Source organism: Hirsutella rhossiliensis, assembly GCF_020360975.1.
Source record: "Hirsutella rhossiliensis strain HR02 chromosome Unknown scaffold00008, whole genome shotgun sequence".
Lineage (NCBI taxonomy): Eukaryota > Fungi > Ascomycota > Sordariomycetes > Hypocreales > Ophiocordycipitaceae > Hirsutella > Hirsutella rhossiliensis.
Genome location: NW_025408674.1, coordinates 497,727 through 515,878, shown reverse-complemented (window position 1 = coordinate 515,878; position 18,152 = coordinate 497,727). Strand labels below are relative to the sequence as shown.

At 53.1% G+C, this 18,152-nt stretch overlaps 3 protein-coding genes across 3 annotated transcripts; 1 reads left to right on the top strand and 2 right to left on the bottom strand.

Annotated features, from left to right (window-relative positions):
* Positions 1-13,115: 13,115 nt before the first annotated feature.
* HRG_07314 (uncharacterized protein) lies at positions 13,116-13,634 on the bottom strand (the record flags this gene model as incomplete). The annotated part of the gene is made up of 1 exon (XM_044865785.1): positions 13,116-13,634. One exon carries the CDS (start codon positions 13,632-13,634, stop codon positions 13,116-13,118), a length of 519 nt encoding a protein of 172 aa, XP_044718749.1.
* A 1,526-nt stretch (positions 13,635-15,160) lies between these two features.
* On the bottom strand, positions 15,161-16,371 carry HRG_07313 (zinc knuckle domain-containing protein; the record flags this gene model as incomplete). Its single annotated transcript, XM_044865784.1, has 3 exons — positions 15,161-15,521; positions 15,686-15,920; positions 15,981-16,371. 3 exons carry the CDS (start codon positions 16,369-16,371, stop codon positions 15,161-15,163), a joined length of 987 nt encoding a protein of 328 aa, XP_044718748.1.
* A 136-nt stretch (positions 16,372-16,507) lies between these two features.
* On the top strand, positions 16,508-17,434 carry HRG_07312 (uncharacterized protein; the record flags this gene model as incomplete). Its single annotated transcript, XM_044865783.1, has 5 exons — positions 16,508-16,630; positions 16,693-16,720; positions 16,795-16,867; positions 16,913-16,936; positions 17,083-17,434. The coding sequence occupies 5 exons, from the start codon at positions 16,508-16,510 to the stop codon at positions 17,432-17,434; spliced, it is 600 nt and encodes a 199-aa protein (XP_044718747.1).
* Between the last annotated feature and the right edge of the window lie 718 nt (positions 17,435-18,152).

Genomic DNA, 18,152 nt, shown 5'->3' with positions numbered 1-18,152 from the left:
AAAATAGCTTCACTTCAGCGCCAATCCTCAGACACTTCGACCCCGCAAGAGAAGTGTTTGTCGAATGCGACGCATCCGATTTTGTCTCTTCGGGCATCCTCTCCCAGGAAGATGATCAAGGAGTGCTACACCCAGTGGCTTTCATGTCCAGAAGTACGACCCCGCTGAGTGCAATTACGAGATCTATGACAAAGAACTTTTGGCTATTGTACGCTGCTTCGAATGCTGGAGACCCGAACTCCAAGGCACGCACCACCAGATTACAGTCATCACTGACCATGCCAACCTTCGATATTTCATGACAACCAAGCAACTTTCAAGACGACAAGTCAGGTGGAGCGAATTCCTATCACAGTTCCAATTCGCTATCAAGTCAGTGCCTGGGAAAGAGAACGGAAAACCTGACTCACTCACACGAAGATCACAAGACTTGCCGAAAGATGAAAATGACGACCGCATCCAGTACCAACAACAGTCGCTGCTTAAGCCTTGCAACGTAGACTCCTCCGTACAAGAACAACTAAAGCTTGACCCCGAGCTCTCAGAACTCTTTGCCAATCTCTCCTGGGAACAAGAAATTGCACTATGTCCCGCCATTCTTGACGAAATTCAGCCAGAACCAATCAACCACAGAATCACAAGACTTCTAGACAAGGGCTATGAGGAGGACGAATGGTGGATGAAAATCAGGGACGAGATGCTCAAACCCCATGGCACTCCTCACTCGAAGGAAGTTTCTCTATCGGAATGCATGATAAACGAAGGCCGATTATATTTCCGAGAGGCTATACGTACCCGCAGGCGAACTACGGACCCTGCTCACTCAACTCGCCCACGACAGCGTCGAATCAGGCCACCCGGAAAAACAAGCTATACGAACTCATTTCACGCTCTTATTGGTGGCCAAGGCTTAGCGCCGATACGAAACAATTCACACGCAATTGCCACGGATGCCTGAGGAACAAGACCTCCCGGTTACGGTACCAGGGACGTTGAAACCGCTCCCAGTTCCCTTGCAAAGATGGAGGACTTGTCCGTTGACTTCATTGGCCCAATTCAGCGCACAGCTCGTGGATTCAACGCAATCATGGTGGTAGTCGATAGGCTGTCAAAGGACAGACATTTCACGCCTTGCAAGACCGACATGAAAGCACATGACTTGGCAACGCTCTTCGTACGAGATGTCTGGAAACTCCATGGACTACCGGATTCAATCGTATCTGATAGAGGACCACTGTTTGTCTCGGAATTCTGGAAAGCGGTTTGCCACCGCCTACAGATCAATATCAGCCTCTCCACAGCATATCACCCCGAAACTGACGGCCAGACGGAAAACGCTAACTCATTTCTCGAACAATACCTTCGCCAGTATGTTAGCTTTGCTCAGGACGACTGGGACGAGTGGCTCCCATTGGCCGAATTCGCAGCCCGTAACGTTGTTAGCGATTCAACGGGAATGTCTCCATTTTTTGCGAACACAGGCTACCACCCCCGAATGAGCTTTGGTCCCCCTCGCGCAATACCACTCGCGGCATCCAAAGACCTGGCAGAACGCTGCAACGAGGGGAACGAATTTGTCGCCAAGATGCAAGAAATCACTGATCTACTTCGGACAAACCTGCTCTCAGCTCAAGCCTCACAAGAACAGTTCGCCAACGCAAATAGATCACCGGCGCCAGCGTACCGAGTTGGAGACATGGTGCTACTTAGCACACGCAACATCGATTCGGCCAGACCCATCCCCAAACTAGATCATAAGTTCATTGGCCCTTTTCGAATCGAGCGCGTGCTCAACCTCACTCCTACCAACTGAAGTTGCCACATGAATTAGACTCAATTCACAATTCATTCCACGCCAACCTCCTACGACCGTCACCAAACGACCCGCTCCCGGCCAATACAACACACCGCCCCCACCAATAACGCTAGATGCAAAAGGGGAGAAACTCTGGGCGATTGAAGCAATACTGGACTCGAAACGCACAAAACAGAAAGGCTTCCAGTACCATATACTATGGAGAGGCTTCGACCTTGAGCAGGCAACATGGGAACCACTACAGAACGTCGTCAACGCTCACATCGCCATCAGAGACTTCGAGAAGCACAGCAAAAACAAACCCAGACCCACGAAACAAGAAGTGCAAAATGCTCGCCTACAGGCTCAGCAAGACGTGGAAGAATCAGAAGCGATGGAGTAAGGGAGGCCCATGTGTGAGGAACGATCATGTGACTTTCATACTTTATGAAATGTCTCACTTTGATTCATGTAAATAGCGAAAGTCAGAGTCTTCCTTAGGAACCTCCTTCTCTCTTCGTAGACAATCACCTTACCCAAGTCGCACCCGACCTTGTTCGTGCACTTGTACCGTCACACCCCCAGGATCTGGTACTAGACACTTACCACATTCTTGGAAGATCTTGGCTTCTACCGGTACCCCCTGACTTCAGATGTGGGAATCTTTGTTAAGGGTCACACCTACATCGCCGTTTATGTGGACGACCTCCTCATTGCTGGACCTTCGAAGGAGGAAATCCAGAAGCTCAAGAACGCTCTGAGCAATCGGTTTCAAATGACAGACCTTGGCCCTTGCAGCCACTATCTCGGCATGACTGTTTCCAGAGACCGCAGGAACCGGACGATTCGGCTGAGTCAAAAGGGGTATATTGAAAAGGTCCTTAAGGACTTCGGGATGTGCGAGGCTAAACCCCAGTACACGCCCATGAAAACGGACCAGATTGAAACCCCAGTGGACTACGAGCCAACCGATGAAATCAAGACATGGTACGCTAAAGCTATCGGAAGTCTGATGTATGCCATGTTAGGGACGAGACCAGACATAGCCTACGCGGTGTCGTACTGCAGCAGGTTCCTGGCCAAACCAACAGAGGCACACCGAGCAGCCGCAAAACGGATCATGCGTTATTTGAAGGCCACAATCGATCTATGCCTAGTGTACGAAGGGGAAATTGAGCCCCTAACCGGGTTCACCGACTCCGACTGGGCTGGAGACCGCGAGACACGGAGGTCGACTTCAGGCTATGTTTTCAACCTTGGGAGTGGTGCCATTAGCTGGTCATCAAAACGGCAGTCCTCAACAGCCCTCTCGTCCTGCAAAGCCGAATATATCGGACAAACCCAGGCGACAAAAGAGGCCATCTGGCTACGAAGGCTCCTAACAGAGCTACAGGTGGCAGAAGAAGAGGGACATGCGCCAGCAGCCACAATCATTTATGGGGACAACCAGGGAGCAATTGCACTGGCAAGAAATCCTCAGTTCCACGCAAGGACGAAGCACATCGATGTCCAACACCATTTCGTCCGAGAGAAGCAGCACAGTGGCGAGGTCGACCTTCAATACGTCCCAACGTATTGCAGTACGAGATGGGCAGCAAGCATTAATCTTGAGTGGAATAAAGCTCTTGATTCTTCTATCTAGAGAGGGAGTGTAAATGATCTTATATAGCTAGAAGAACAGTGGAAGTGAATGAATAACCCAGCTGTTGGGTTGTGGCTGTGAAAAGCGTAGGCAGGAAGGTTAATTGCCTGCATTAGCCTAGGTTGACTGGAAGACAAAATGAGTCTTGGCTGAGTATACGGCCGAATATGCCTCGGCTGAGGGAATGGTGAATAAGCCTTGCAAAAGAAAGGTTGATGAGGCTTGTAGATATTGATGTGCCAGTGTAACAGTGCAACACAACGGACCAACAAGTTGCGGACGGCCTCACAAAAGCGCTGCCAAAGGACAGGTTTGAGGTGTTCAGAAGTGCACTGGGCCTCGCGTGAGTGGGAGCATGGTATAGGATCACTGCCAAGAATACAGGGAAAGTTGCAACAGGGATAGGAAAGGTGCCCCCATGGACATGGATCCAGTGGAAGGAGTGCCTAACAGCCCCTTTCCATGGTGGCCATAGGGGGAGGTGTCCTAGCACCTATAAGCAACAGCACTAGGTCAGGGATAGGCCCTATGGACTTGGAACCAGTGGGAGGAGTACGTAACGGGCCTCACCACTTGGTGGCCATAGGGGAGGCGTCCTGACCGGGTCTACAGAACACCAAGGCAAACGGCTAGGGATAGGCCCTGTGGATTGAAACGAGTGGGAGGAGTACGTAACTGGCCTCACCACTTGGCGTCCGCAGGGGAGGCGTCCTAGCCAGCCACAGTTAGAGTGTAACCAAGAGGTCGGAAGTAATGCCCCTCGGACTGGGACGAGTGGGAGTGTCAAACGACATTCCGCCCCAGTCGAGGAGGTGTCCCGACCCACATGGGCACCGTTCTTGTGTATATAACTGGGACCTTCGTCCCCTTGACTTGGGCAGTGGTCAAGGCCAATAGACTCTCTATAACCGTTATATGCATGGCATCTCTCATTTCCTTATGACAGCTATAACCTTGGGGTCTATAGCTTCCACGGTTGTAGCTCTGCCCAAAGCCGCGATTGGCTTGTCCTGAGGGTCCGGATCTACCTCTCCTATTGTTGTTGTATCGGCGGTCGAGGTAGTACTGATTGTTATCAAACGATCCTTCAGGGTATTGGGGATATTGGTGCGATGTTCGTCGTGCAAGGTAGTTCTCAACAGAAGATCGAAGATCTGCAAATAGATTCTCAGTCTTATCTGCAGGTTTGAAGAGTGCATTTTCGAGTTCAGGTACACCGCGGCATGCGTTCATTAGTGTCAAACGAAGAGGTACGTCTCCTGCATATTCTTTGCCAAGGGCGCGTTGGCACAGTTGAAGCTTATCGAATAGCAATTGAAGAACTTCATGATGGGATTTTGTAGCATTCTCGGCACGGAGCTTATTGAAGGTGATTGTAGTCCATTCAGCAAAGTAGTGGACCTTATTCACATCTGTGTCGAAGTGTTGTTTGAAGCTATCATATGCCTTCCTGAATGTTATAGTGCATTTGATGTTATCGATGTAGAAACTCTTTGCTCTTCCAGCAAGGATCAGGGGAAGGAGGGCGTGAAATTGTGACGGTTTCACATGGTTGTTATAACAGATAGTCAAAAAGATCCGGAGTTTATCGTCTAGGAGGTTGTATGGCTCTCCTGTGTAGCTGTCATCTTTGTTCCAGAGCTTCATGAATTTCTGTTGGGTGTCACCATCTGGGGTGACGTTCGGGAGATCATCTGGAGGAAGTTTCATATATGCCTCAAGGGATATAGGTTGAGATGGCGATTCAAGTTGGGGTGTAGTGATGGGTTGAATGAGGTTAGCATGCTGGAAGCGGTAGGTTGTCGGATGTGTAGTGTGGGGAGTTGGGATCGGGGCATCATTTGGGGCCAGGGTAGGAGTCGGTCTGGGTGGCGGGCTTGTTGACGGTTCCGCGTTGATGACGTCCCTAGTAGTCGTTGCTGTGACTGATGGCGATTGGGGCTCACGAGGATAGGTGAGGGCATCTGATCCTGCCTCTCGTAACCTATGTGCAGCCGTTCCAAGGTCGAATTCGGTCTCCAGGTACTCCTGTACAGGCCAAGCAAGACGGTCTTCCACAGTTTGCAATGTGATGAATTGCGGTGCAAAAGGGCCGTTCTTTCGTCCTGTGTAAATGCCACGTCTCCTTAGGAGCAACCTAAGGGCTTTCTTGTAGTCCCCATCCACAGCACTCCATGTTTCTTGTGTCCAGCCATCAAAGTGTCGTTGGAAGTCATCTAAAAGATCATCTCCTTGGAGTCGATAGGTCTGGGTATAGGACATGAACCTCGCTGTGTATGTTGTAGCAGCAATCTCATTTTTCTCATCGGGTTTGATGTTTTGTCTCCAAAGAGCAACATCAACTTTATCATATGCAGATTTCTGGATTGCTAGTCCTTGCATCCATTCATCTAATTGTTTGAGCTGGGCGCTCTCGTTCGTAGTCGTGCTCGTAGAGGTCATCGTGATCAAGTGAATGAGACGATAGGGGTTCGTATCTTGCTGTCGTAATACGAGTTAATGGGATACTAGCGACGCAATTGACCGATGACAGGCAGCCGATCAATATGAATCTCTAGGCGATGATGGTCGCACTATCAGTCGATGCTAAGCAGCCGATCGATAGTTTGGTAGGTTCTCCCAGATGACAGGCAGCCTGGGATAGCCACTTAGCATAAATAATCTTCCTCGACCGATGCCAAGCAGCCGGTCTTGAAGATTAGCGATTTATCTCTTCTGTCCTAGCTGTTCTGTGATTGACCAAGCAATCACTGATCAGTGTTGGCAGGTCTCTTTGCATGCAAAGAATGGGGTTAACCAGTGTGTTGTATTCGTTGTGTCTATCTCGAAGAAGGGAGGGAAAGGAGAAGAAGCTACGAAGCTAGCTATATGTTCTCACCATTCCTCAGCCGCACACGTGACGCGCATGTGTAATCGCGCACGTGACCTATCTAGATGGGTACAAGTGATTGCTACAATCCCACAATACCCGCATTTGCTTGCCAGGCGGGGTGTGGGGGATCTGACCGAAGATTTGGAGAGCCCACCTCCCGACGAGCAGAAGATCGCCGCAATTCTCAAGTTAACGTACCCCACTGCGTCATGCAACGCACTAGGTCATGCAACAATTTTCAACACCTGACGCGTCTTCTTCAAATTGACGCGATATGGACCACAACACTCGTATTGCAGAGGCAATTATAGAACTGCAATCCCAAGATCGCCCTAAATATGCAGAGACCGCGAGGAGATACAATATCAACAAATCCACGCTGTGGCGCCGCTTCAAAGGCAAAACAGCCTCAAATCACGACGCGAACTCTTACTCGCGACAGAAACTCACCAGCGCGCAGGAGGAGATTCTTATTGGGCACGTCAATAAGCTGACCGACCGTGGTATCCCTCTAGTAAGACTGCTTTTATCGTCATTTCAAGGGTATACTGCCGACAATACTCGGTCAAATGCCGTAAAGTCGCCATTTCTGACCGAATCCAACTAGCTCCGCGAAAAGATCGAAAAGTACAACATCAGTCCCTCAAATGTTTATAATTTTGACGAGAAGGGATTCCAAATTGGTCTCTATCGCTCCACCAAGCGAGTTGTCCGCCGAGAAGCCCTCAGGCGCGGAAAACTGGTCGGGGCAAGCCAAGACGGGAACCGGGAGTTCATCACGCTGATCGCTGCCATATGTGCAGATTATTCGTACCTGCCACCGGCCCTCATTTACAAAGGGGAGTCAAAAGACTTCCAAGATACTTGGCTTGAGGATTTTGACCATTCCAGCGAAGTAGCCTTCTTCGCCAGTACGGAAAACGGCTGGAGCTGTGATGCACTGGGTTTACACTGGCTTCAGCGCATATTTGACTGCCATACGAAGCAAAAGGCTGGTCGTGCCTACCGTCTCTTAATTTTAGACGGTCACAATAGTCACATTAACCTGAAATTCATTGACTATGCCGATCGGAATCGAATTCTCATTGCTGTGTTGCCATCGCACTCAACTCATCGGCTTCAACCACTCGATGTTGGCCTGTTTTCCGCACTCTCCACCTATTATGCTCAAGGTTCCGACCAGCTGATGTCCATTGGATGGGGGTTAATTCGCCTTACCAAACGGAATTTTTGGCCACTCTTTCGTGATGCGTGGAACCAGGCATTTACGGCCAAAAATATCGAGGCTGGTTGGCGGGCCACAGGAATCCATCCACTCGACCCCGGCAAAGTATTGTCCAAGATTAGCCACAGCAGTGATGTGACACCCCCACAAACTGCATCTGAGGAAAGGGCGATGAAGACTCCAGGCTCTCTTCGGGCTATTCGGCGCATTACCCGCCGTCTCCGCAAGGAAGGGCTGATGGACTCCGAGTCACAGCGCTCTCCCGAGCATCAGAGAAACTGGCGACACAATATGAGCTCGTACAACACGAAAATCGAGATCTACAGGAAGCGCTCAAACTTGCACAAAAGGAAACGCAGAAAGGCCTTGGGCCTTTTCAATCCAGAAGAAAGTGGTGGCCAGCCGGTCTTTTTCAGTCCAGCCAAGGTGGAACTGGCGCGGCGACGTCAGACGGACAAGGCACAGGCCGACGAGCAGCGCAAGCAAGCCATTGAAGATCGTCGACTCCAGGTACCCGTGCCACGCCCCACTTATTTCGCGTTCGTTCCTCACCAGCTCCATAAGTTGGTGCTCGGGTCAGAACAGAAAAAGCTGAGGGGAAGATCGGCTCTCGAACTGTAGATAGTTATATTTCTCTTTACTCTTTACTCTGGGTAGGTGTTGGTGTCACAGGTCCCGGGGCCGGCTGACCGGTCATCCGGTAATCGGATTACCGCCCCGCCCCACGCAAAACCATGTCGTTTTCGAAGGCCCGGCCCTGCGGGGCTGGCGTTTTCTTAGTCGGATTACCGCCATCGGACGGCAAAATCGAAGGTCCACGCCCGCGGGGCCCTGCGCGAGACCTTCGATTTCGGTCTCGCTCACGCGCGTTGCGCTCCACCTCCCTCCTCCCACCTCCCTCCTCCACCTCCTCCATTGCCACCGTCGCGACGGCGACCGCCTGCACCATGTCGAACGCGATAGAGGATCCCCGGGTCAGGGCGGCCATTGAGCACTACCTGTTAGATCTGGAGAGGGGCTACGTCTCGGCCATACAGAAGCTTTACGACGAGCAGAAGAGCCGGGGAGTCAATCCTGCGGCCCGGCCACAGGGAGTGGCACTGAAGGCGCTCAAACGCAGCATTCTTGCAACGACTTGGAGCCGGAAGAGGAAGGAATACATGGACAGGGGAGTTGGAACTCTGAGAGATGTGTATGCGCCGGCGCAGATACCCGACCACACCAACGTGGCATGGTCCGAGAGGAAAGAGATCGCCTGCGCCCTGAGGACGCAGGTGGACTTTCTGCTCGGGAATGTCACACATAGGATATCAGCCTCCAACAGTCTGACCCCCTATTCGCACAGTCCGTTTCCACATTTCCCCACAGAAACTTCTAGGAGGCATCATCAACGCATCAGTGGCTTCCAGATGATCCGATCAGATGCTTCCATTCACTACCATTCCCTTCCATTCTCATATTCAGGCAGTCTATAAAGATCTCGCCTCTTTCCCACCTTAGATAGCAGAATCAAGAGTCTTCCAGTCCCTGATCTTTATGCCCACTTGCTCATCCTCCGTGCGATAGGGAACCACATGCTGCTGCGGTCCGGCAACCGCCTGCCGATGGAGTTGGCAGACTGCTTTCCCCTGGACTTACCCAACGAGGGCTGCAAGGCCCAGGGGTATACCACGAAGGCGCTGGTTGTCGTGATGAACTGTGGGAAGACCAACCAGCACGGCCGCATGGGTATGGATCTGCTCTGCGGCATCGAGATCCGCGGTCTTGTCTCATCGGCGCCCTCGCGTTCTGGCTTTTCTGGCGCTGGCACGTAGAAAAGGCGGAAAGGTTTCCCGTCTTCCAAAGAAGCGAAGACTGGTATGAAACGAAAGTGCTCCGCCGATCGGCGAAGGAGCCTCAAGGTAAGCGTGATGGCATTCACCGGAATCCCATAACTCAGAGGGTGCATCGACCCTTTCACTCACCGAATATACAGCTCCGTTGTCGGGCCAGACTGCCCGAGAATGGACGTCCAGGTTCTACAAGAAGGCCGGCATCAAGGTCTCCAAGGTCAGCCATGCGCCTAGAGTGGCCGCGACGCAAAACGCCGACATGGCCGGGTGGATGAAGGCCAGGCATGTCATCTGCCCTAGGCAAGCCGCCAACCCCTGGCCTGGGCTGACCCGAACTATACAGATCCGTCGAGCCGGTCGTTGGAATAACGGAGACCAAATGACCGGCTGCTATCTGACTTCCTGCCTTTCGAATTCGCGAGGGCCGTGGCCGACTTTGACCCTGAATGGTCGGGGTCTTATTTCGTGCCCGGGCCACCGTAAGGCCGCCTGTGGTGCTACTCGTGCAGGTCTGGCCTCAACTCGACAAATGGAAAGAGGCCCACAGTAGCCCTTTCTCAGATCTCGGGGTGGAGCAGAACATGGCCGCCGGCGCCTTCTTGGAACTCCTGGGTGGCTTCGAGAGGTGCTCCTGCAGGACGCTGTCTTCCTTCGCGAGTCCTACCCCGACCATCCTATCTTCCAGGATCCGGTCTTCTCTTGCCCCGAGTTTGAAGCGTTCGCCAGCAAAGTTCAAGACACATGCACACGGGACCACGAAGACAGCCATACCACGGTCATTCAAAAGCGATGCCGGTGGTTGCGGAGAAGCTGCGCACAGTACTGACTCAACAGGTCGCAGCCGAGCAGTTAGCTGAGCGAAGACATCTAGACCTTTGGGGCTTCTTACGAACTATGCACAAAGTTGGACGAGTTTGCGCAGGCGACCTACACCGTCACCTTCAGCCCCGGCCAAGGTGCTGCAGGTCAACATGCGGAGATCGCGGGAGCTCATCAACAGAGGCGCCGCGCTCCACGAGAGACGGTCCTCAGGTCCGAGATAGGCCCTTCGCAAGCGGGGTCCGACATACGCTCCGCTCTCTAGAGCAGCAGCAGGGAATGGTGCAAGCCGGCCAGGGACAGGCCCAGGAAGAGCGCATGGCGAGCCGCCTGGGCCGCGCGAACCTCCGAGCTTCAAGCTCCCCGTTCTGTCAAATCTGTACAGGAGCTGCTGCGTCTCTGGCGGCAGGGCTGGGGCGAAATACCTTCTGTGGATTCTCTTGAGCGAGACTGGGGTGCTCGATGGCGGCCATCTGCAGAGAAGAATTACTCTTCCACGCGCAAGATCATCGTCGATGAGGTTCGGAGGCGGGCCCAGTCGGACGGCTTAACTGAAGATATCGTGGCGAGGCAAATGGATGAAGAACGTGGTGGACCCAGCTCTTTGGATAAGTTGTTCAAGGCCATCCGAAAGGACAGGCAAGGCGAAAAGGGACACAAACGTGCGTCGGGGCAATTCAACGTCGGTGGTAGCGAAAAGTCGATGGCGCAGTGATTTTGAACACCCGTCTGATAGAATGACCGAGGACCTTGGCGGCGAAAGTGCCCCCAGGCCGTCAGGGGGCCTGTAGACAGGGTATGCATCCGCTAAGCGTCGCTGTAGCTCCAGTGCGTCAAGGCTGAAAATGCTTCAAATCACCGCAACCTCGCAACCGACAGGATGTAGGACCTTAGACAAAGTGCATTCTGATCGCACAAACGCAGGCTATCCAGTCGAACTGGTTTTCTCGTCGTCGGTCCCGGCTTTCGCGCTTTATGGCGCTCCGAAGATGACATCAACCCGGCAGAGGTGATGTCAAGGGCAAGCGGGTAATCGGCGGTAATCTGCGGGGTAATCCGCTGACCGCCCACCAAAGCCGGACCTGTGACATCCACTTGATGTCGCCCACACGGGTGCTTCGAGGCGGCGGTAAAATGACGGGAGCGCCCCCGCTAGGGATGACCCAGGTCCCTAGAGACTGTTCCCCATTTGGTAAGGCAGGATGGGCTAGTCTGCCGGTCTCGACCTCCCCCCAAAGGTCGTGCCCCCCCCCGGCCGGATTCGAACCGACTCCGCCACGAGGGCGGCCTCCAAAGCGTATGACCACTACGCCACGAGGGGCTCTCACAAAGTAGACTTCGCGAGATTTTGGCATCAAGAAGGTTGGGAAGCACAGCCAACCAGGGTGCGTGCATCCCCTCGCCGACTCATAAAATGGGGCTCTCGCGACGAGTTGCCTAAAACGGAAAGGTCGTCGAGCAACCTCAAGTAACCCCGAGTAAGCCAAAGGGTCTTGCTTGACTTGGTTGAAAACCGTCTTTACTTTACTTGGTTGTTACGTAATCAACCAATCCCAACCAACCAAGTCAAGTAAGTTAACTTGGTTGATGGACACACTGGCTCATGCTATGTGATTGGGGCATGCCGCGCACGATAGTCAGTGACAGAGACCGCAAATTCACCTCTGCTTTCTGGCAAGGGCTCTGGAAGGCCTTTGGCACCAGAATCAGCATGACAACGGCATATCATCCGCAGGCGGACGGCTTGGCCGAGCGGCGCAATCAAACAGTGGAAACAGCGTTGCGACTGGCCTATATTGAGGACCCCAACCTTGACTGGAAGACCCTTATTCCTTCGCTGCAGTGGCATCTAAACACAGCCTACAACACCAGCACGAAGACCTCAGCCCATGAACTAATGTACGGTTTCCCCTGAAAGGCCCTGGAGGCTGTTGATCGCACAGCCAGCGCAGAGGCAGACGAATTGCCCTACATCAAGGAAGCCTTGCGTAAGCAGGCCAGCCTAGCTATGGACCTTGCAGCGATGAAGGCCAAGCGTTGGTACGATGCCAAACACCGACCTATCCATCTCAAGGCTGGAGACAAGGTATATCTCAAGCTTCATCAAGGATATCACCAGCCAGGCAGGCCGCCCAAGAAGTGGTCACAACAGCGGGAGGCCCTTTGTGATCAGAAGGATGGTTGGAGACCTGGCCTGTGAATTGGACCTTCCAGAGCAAATTAAGGTCCACCCAGCGATCTCAATACACCACCTCAAGCCAGCTCACGAAGGCTGCTTTGAAGAAGCTCACCCCGGACCAGTAGAAGTCACAAAGGACTTTACGGACCAGGAAGGCGAATTCTACGAAGTTGACAAGCTTCTGGACGTACGGGTCAGGAAGATTGGAAGAAACAGGAAGCCCGTCACGGAGTACTTGGTCCACTGGAAAGGATGGGGCAGCATGCATGATCAGTGGGTCAGGAAGGAAGAGATATCGTCAAAGGCCCTGGATGAGTTCCACGGGCAGACGACGGGACCGCGAGTGGTTCGCAACAGCAAAGCAAAGGGACGATCGGAAAGTTCTGACATGTAGCCTCTGTTGAGGCAGTCACTGAGACAGTGGAGTTTTCTTTTGAGGCCGGCATTATGATGCGTTTTTGCGTGTCCCTACGCACACTGGAGCGTTGGGCACGGCACCAAGCATCAAGGACACCGGCTGCCGCACGCACAGCCATGTGAACAGGCAGCCGTGTGAACAGGCAGCCGTGTGAACAGGCAGCCGTGTGAAACAGGCAGCCGTGTGAACAGGCATCGGTATGTGGCTGCCTTGTAAACCGGCCGGATCACCTAGATAGTCCGACCTGGCTGCCTCCTACGGTAAGGATGAGGCAGTCATAGCTTAGTTGGAGAAAAAACCATCCCACTTCATCTCATTCATATGCAAAATGCATCATAGGGCCTTGTCAATATCCGCCATTGTGACCGAGTGAACTCCAATGCCGCCTTTGCGTTTGTCACGGCGTGCTTCCGCTAAAAAGGTTGCGGCCATGACATTAGAGACGTCTAGCTGGGGAGGCTGGTAACGTCGTCGGTCTCGTACTTGAACTCCACTGGACCCGATCTCGAGATATCCTTCCTTTGCGTGGATGTGAACATCCTGGTCTTTCATCCATCGTTTACCCAGGATCATGTCCCAGTTAAGATCGTCGATGACGTACATGAAAACACGATGCTGCTGATGTCCATCGAGGTCGATCGACACATACGTGATCTTGTCGATTTTGACCTCTTTGCCGTCTCCCGCTGCATTCTCCAAGATGCGCGGCTGGACGCGTATATGTGGCAACTGGAGAGAGTGAAATGTGCGCTTGCTAACCGCGCCGTAGCAGAGGCAGCCATAGTCGACAAGAGATGGCACAAAGTCTGTGCCGTTCACCCTGACGTCTGCTATGAACGGTTCTCCGTCCATTTTGCTTTTCCGCTCATCCCATTCTCTCACAGCCGCCGCGTGTCCTAGTCTGAATCTTCATCGCTATGAGACGAAGCTTCGTCTTCGGCGATCTCGGCATTAGTGACCGCTGGTCGTGTCGGAGCCACGGCATTGACCTGAGTGCGACGGGTCGCGTTTGCGGGTCGGATAGGCGCAGCCAATGGGCAGCGCTCGATCCTGCAGTTGTCTCTTCCACAACGAAGGCAACGCCCTTCACGGTAACGGGCGTCCATCTCGGTCTGATCGACCACTTTGCACGCTTGCCCAACAGCGCTTGGTCTTCTGGTCGGTTGGATTGGTGACCATATGTGTTCTTATCACTGCGGGTGCGCGCAGCGTTCACTTTCGCGGATGCTTGTAGAGTTGGCTCCCATTCCATCATGTCCTCTCGTCTAACTTCAGTTTTCTGGCCGGACTGTTTCTGGGCGGCCTGGCCTCCATGGTTCTGGTGGTTGTCATAGTTGTCCGAACTCTTTGTGTTGCCTCGGGGCCTTTTCACTGACCCAACAGTTCCATCTGGCTGCTCAGCGAATCGCATCTCCTCGCCAGCCCAACGTAGCTGCTGATGGCAGAGGGTCAGAGCCTATAAGGGCTGCTTTCATTTTGTCGTTTAGTGCCTCCTGGAGGTAGGAAATCTTGCTGTCGTCTGGCCAATACTCGGCGTTGGCATTGGCGATCTCCTCTCAAAGCGGGGTAAAAGGACGTGAATGGTTCATTCTCCCTTGCTTAATCGAATGCAAGTTGCGTGTAGCTCTCTGCTTGCGATCCCTCTCCCCGTACAACAACTCGAGGCGGTTGAGTAGTTCAGCAACATTGAACGTTCTCTTCTCGGTTTGCATCTCCACAAATGTGGTCACGTTGTCTTTAGCCTTGCCTTCTAGGCTCATGAAGATGTACATAAAGTGGCCTCTGCGTCTCAAGGGCTTCTTTATCGACTCGTAGTTTTCCTTCGGTTTCTAGTTTCCAGCTTCGCCACTGGGCCTTGTCGCCGCCGAATTTCGGGATGTCTCGTAATTTGGGGCGCTTGGTTGGATGAGGGCTGTGAGTGGCGACTACATGGATGTCCTCGATGGGGACAGCCGGGGTGACAGATGGCGTCGGCTCTGGGAGTTCAGACGAACGGGATTGCTGGTGTTGCTGGAGTTCCAGGGCAATAAACCGTTCTTCAAACTGGGTATTTCTTCGAATTCTCTTCTCTCAAACTTCGTATCTCGGCAACCAGGGCGCTGAGGACGTCCGGCTGCATGTTGTTATCTTCGGCCATCGCGACTTCGCTGAACGTTAATAGTTCCGACGGGACTCAGTTACTTTGGTGTCTTCAGTGTCTTCAGTGTCTTCAGTGTCTTCAGTGATCTTGATAGTATGTGAAAGGCCTCTAGTGAGTTGATACAACTAACTAGTCCCTATGCTGTTTACTATCAAGATACAGAAGAAAGTAAGAAAGAAAGAGAATCTACTACATAAGAGCATAACGGCATTTTATAGCTTCGAGCCAATGGAAGGTTCTAGAAGGTAGGCGGCGCAGCCGCCGTTAAAGCGGCTTGCCCGTTACAAGAGAGCTGGATGGTCGGGGAGAACTTCGCCAGGGCAGGGAGGTCGTCGGGCCACACGATCGAAGTACTAGCGCAGTCGAGCAAGAGTCGTTGCCGTCGCATCCAGAAGAGGCCGATAAAGATGTCGCCACCCATCTCGGCGACGTTAAAGACTTGATCGGGGAGGCGTCGACCGTCTACCTCGAATGATGCGTGTAACTGCTGCTTGATCGAGCCGGCGAGTCTCCGGCGGTAGTCTTGTAGCTGTATCGGCTTGGCGAGGGTAACGAGCTTCGCCCCTAGGCGTTGGGCGGCTTGCTTGGCGAAGGTTGGGCTGATCAGGAGGTCAGTGTCGGCTCCAGTGTCGCAAAGTGCGTTCGCCGGTAGACTGGTTCCATTCACGCAAATCTTGCTTTTTACGGTGAATGAGGTTTCCGGTCCATCTGCTACTATCTGCGACACATTCGAGACCATCGGGGAGACTTTCGATGGTCCTACTCTTTTCCCGACTCCTGATCAGACTCCTCAGGTGTCATAGCCAGCCGAGAAACGCCCTTGGCGCGGTCGGGACAGTCGCGAGAAACGTGCCCAGTCTTGCCACAGGTAAAACAGGTGTCGTTGTCCCAGTGGACTCTCTTCTCTTCTTCGGTCAGGGCTCGGCCGGCGTTCTGCGAGGTAACCGGGGGAGGGCCCGTCTTATTCGAATTCTTGGTCGGGGTCTTGGCTGCCGGGGCTGCCCGGCGGGTCTGATCAGGCTGCCGAGCTTCCTTCCGCCGCCACTCACTTTTCTTACTATGGACCGAGTCCTTCACAGACTCGCAAAAGGTCTCATAGGTCACGGTCGGGTCACGGGTCTTGGTCAGGAGGGATCCGTCGAGTCCTCCCCCGAGCTTGCACCAGAGTGCGTGCTTGAGCTGATCCTGAGGCCAGGAGGCCTTTGACGAGAGGGAGTCGAACTCGGCGATAAAATCCGTGATATCCCACTTACCACCGATCGTGAAAAACAGGCGTTGCAGCTTAGCGTGGGCCTCGATCGCTTCGTTCGGGTTCCCGAACACAGACTCCAGAGTCTGGATCATCTCGGCCACGCCGGAGAAGGGTCGGGTCTCCGACGTAAATCTTGCCTCGAGGCAGCGGAGAGCTCTGCCCTCGAGGAGGCCGTACAGGAGATCCATACGGCTCATCTCGGTACGGAAGGTGTCTCTGTCCTCCCGGAACTTACTACGAAGTTTGACGAGGAACGGATGGAACTCGCCCTTATTCCCGTCGAACGTGATCTGGAGCCGAACAGCGTTCCAAGCAGCCAGGTTCCTCCTATCGATGTCAGCAAAGGATACGTGGGAAGCCCTCCGAGCCCTCTGGATAGACACATATCTCGGACCCCCTGATACTATCAAGCACGACGCAGGGACCAATTTTGCCTCCCTAGAGTTCCGTAACGAGGCAAAGCTTATGGGGATAACCTGCAAGCAAGTCCTGTGGAAGCACATTGGTCCGTTGGAAAGGTTGAAAGATATCATGCCCCTCTCCGCCGTGCGTTTGAGATCCTCCACGCAGAAATCGGGACCTTCACATCCCCGAATCGATCCTTCAAATGGCTATCAAAGCCATCAACGACACAACAGGGCCAAATGGCATTGTCCCTACGCTCCTAGTCTTTGGCGCCTACCCTCGAATGGCGTTAGATTCGCCCCTTCTGCTACGACCCTGAAAGGGCTGCCGCAGCCCAGAAAGCGATGAAAATGCTTCGTCAGCTCTCAGCAGAGCGGCAAGTGCAGGGCGCCTTACACACAAAGAACGGACCATCATCAACAGGCGTTATACTATCGCTCCCACTGCAAAGCGAGGTCCGAGTGTGGAGAAAAGCTCGGCTGGCAAGGCCCTTTTAAGATTAGTGCAATTGATGGCTCCAATGTCACAATTGATACTATCAACGGACCCCAGACCTTCCGTTCCACCCTTGTGCAGCCTTATTTCCGCGACGAGACGACGATCCCTGCCCCGCTGCTGCTGCTGCGGATGATTCTGACATTCCTGTTTCTGATCCTGCGAGCGATTCTGTTCCTGTTTCTGCCCCTGCCCCTGCCCCTGTTCCTGCTCCTAATCCCCGGCGCCGCGCAAGCGAGGCCCCCTGGTTCGAAGAAGAAGACAAAGACGACGTTCCTAGTCAAGAAGGAAGAAGATGCCTACCAACTAGCCATCAAGCTACGGGACGAAGGCATTATCACAACGCCAGGCACCCTTTGAGGAATCCGATAGCACGGAGATCGATGATCTATTGGTACGAGGAGTGTTTAGCTTCGAACGCTACAATGAAGCAAAGCACGGGAACCATCATATCTTCCGCTCCCGCATGGTCCGCGAGGTTAAAGGCAAAGAAACCAAACCATACGAGAAGTCAAGGCTCGTGGTCCAAGGGCACAACGACTTTGAGAAGACCACCCTCCTGACGCAATCTCCGACAATTCAACGCGTCAGTCAACGGCTTATTTCTGCTATCTCCCCAGACCTCCTTTCTCACGGCATGACCTCTCTCTTCGTGACATCACACAAGCGTATCCCCAGGCGCAGACCGAACTATTCCGCACCATTCTCACGCATCTTCCCGCCGAATTAGAAGGAAGATACCCGGAAGGAACAATCATTCGCGTTATTAAGCCCCTATACGGAATTGCGGAGGCCGGAGTCCATTGGTTTCGAACCTATCACGGGCATCATGTCGATAACCTCGACATGTCCACATCAACCTACGACCTATGCTTCCTAATTACGAATAAGGGACCTGATAACTTTGGGATTGTGGGAATGCAGACTGACGATACCCTTATGCTTGGCACACAACGTTTTTCCGCGCTAGAGGAAGCGGAACTCGTAAAGGCACAATTTCGGGCAAAGCCGAAGACAACGATGACCCCGGGTACTAGCATTGACTTCAACGGTGCAAAGATAACCCTCCAAGACACCA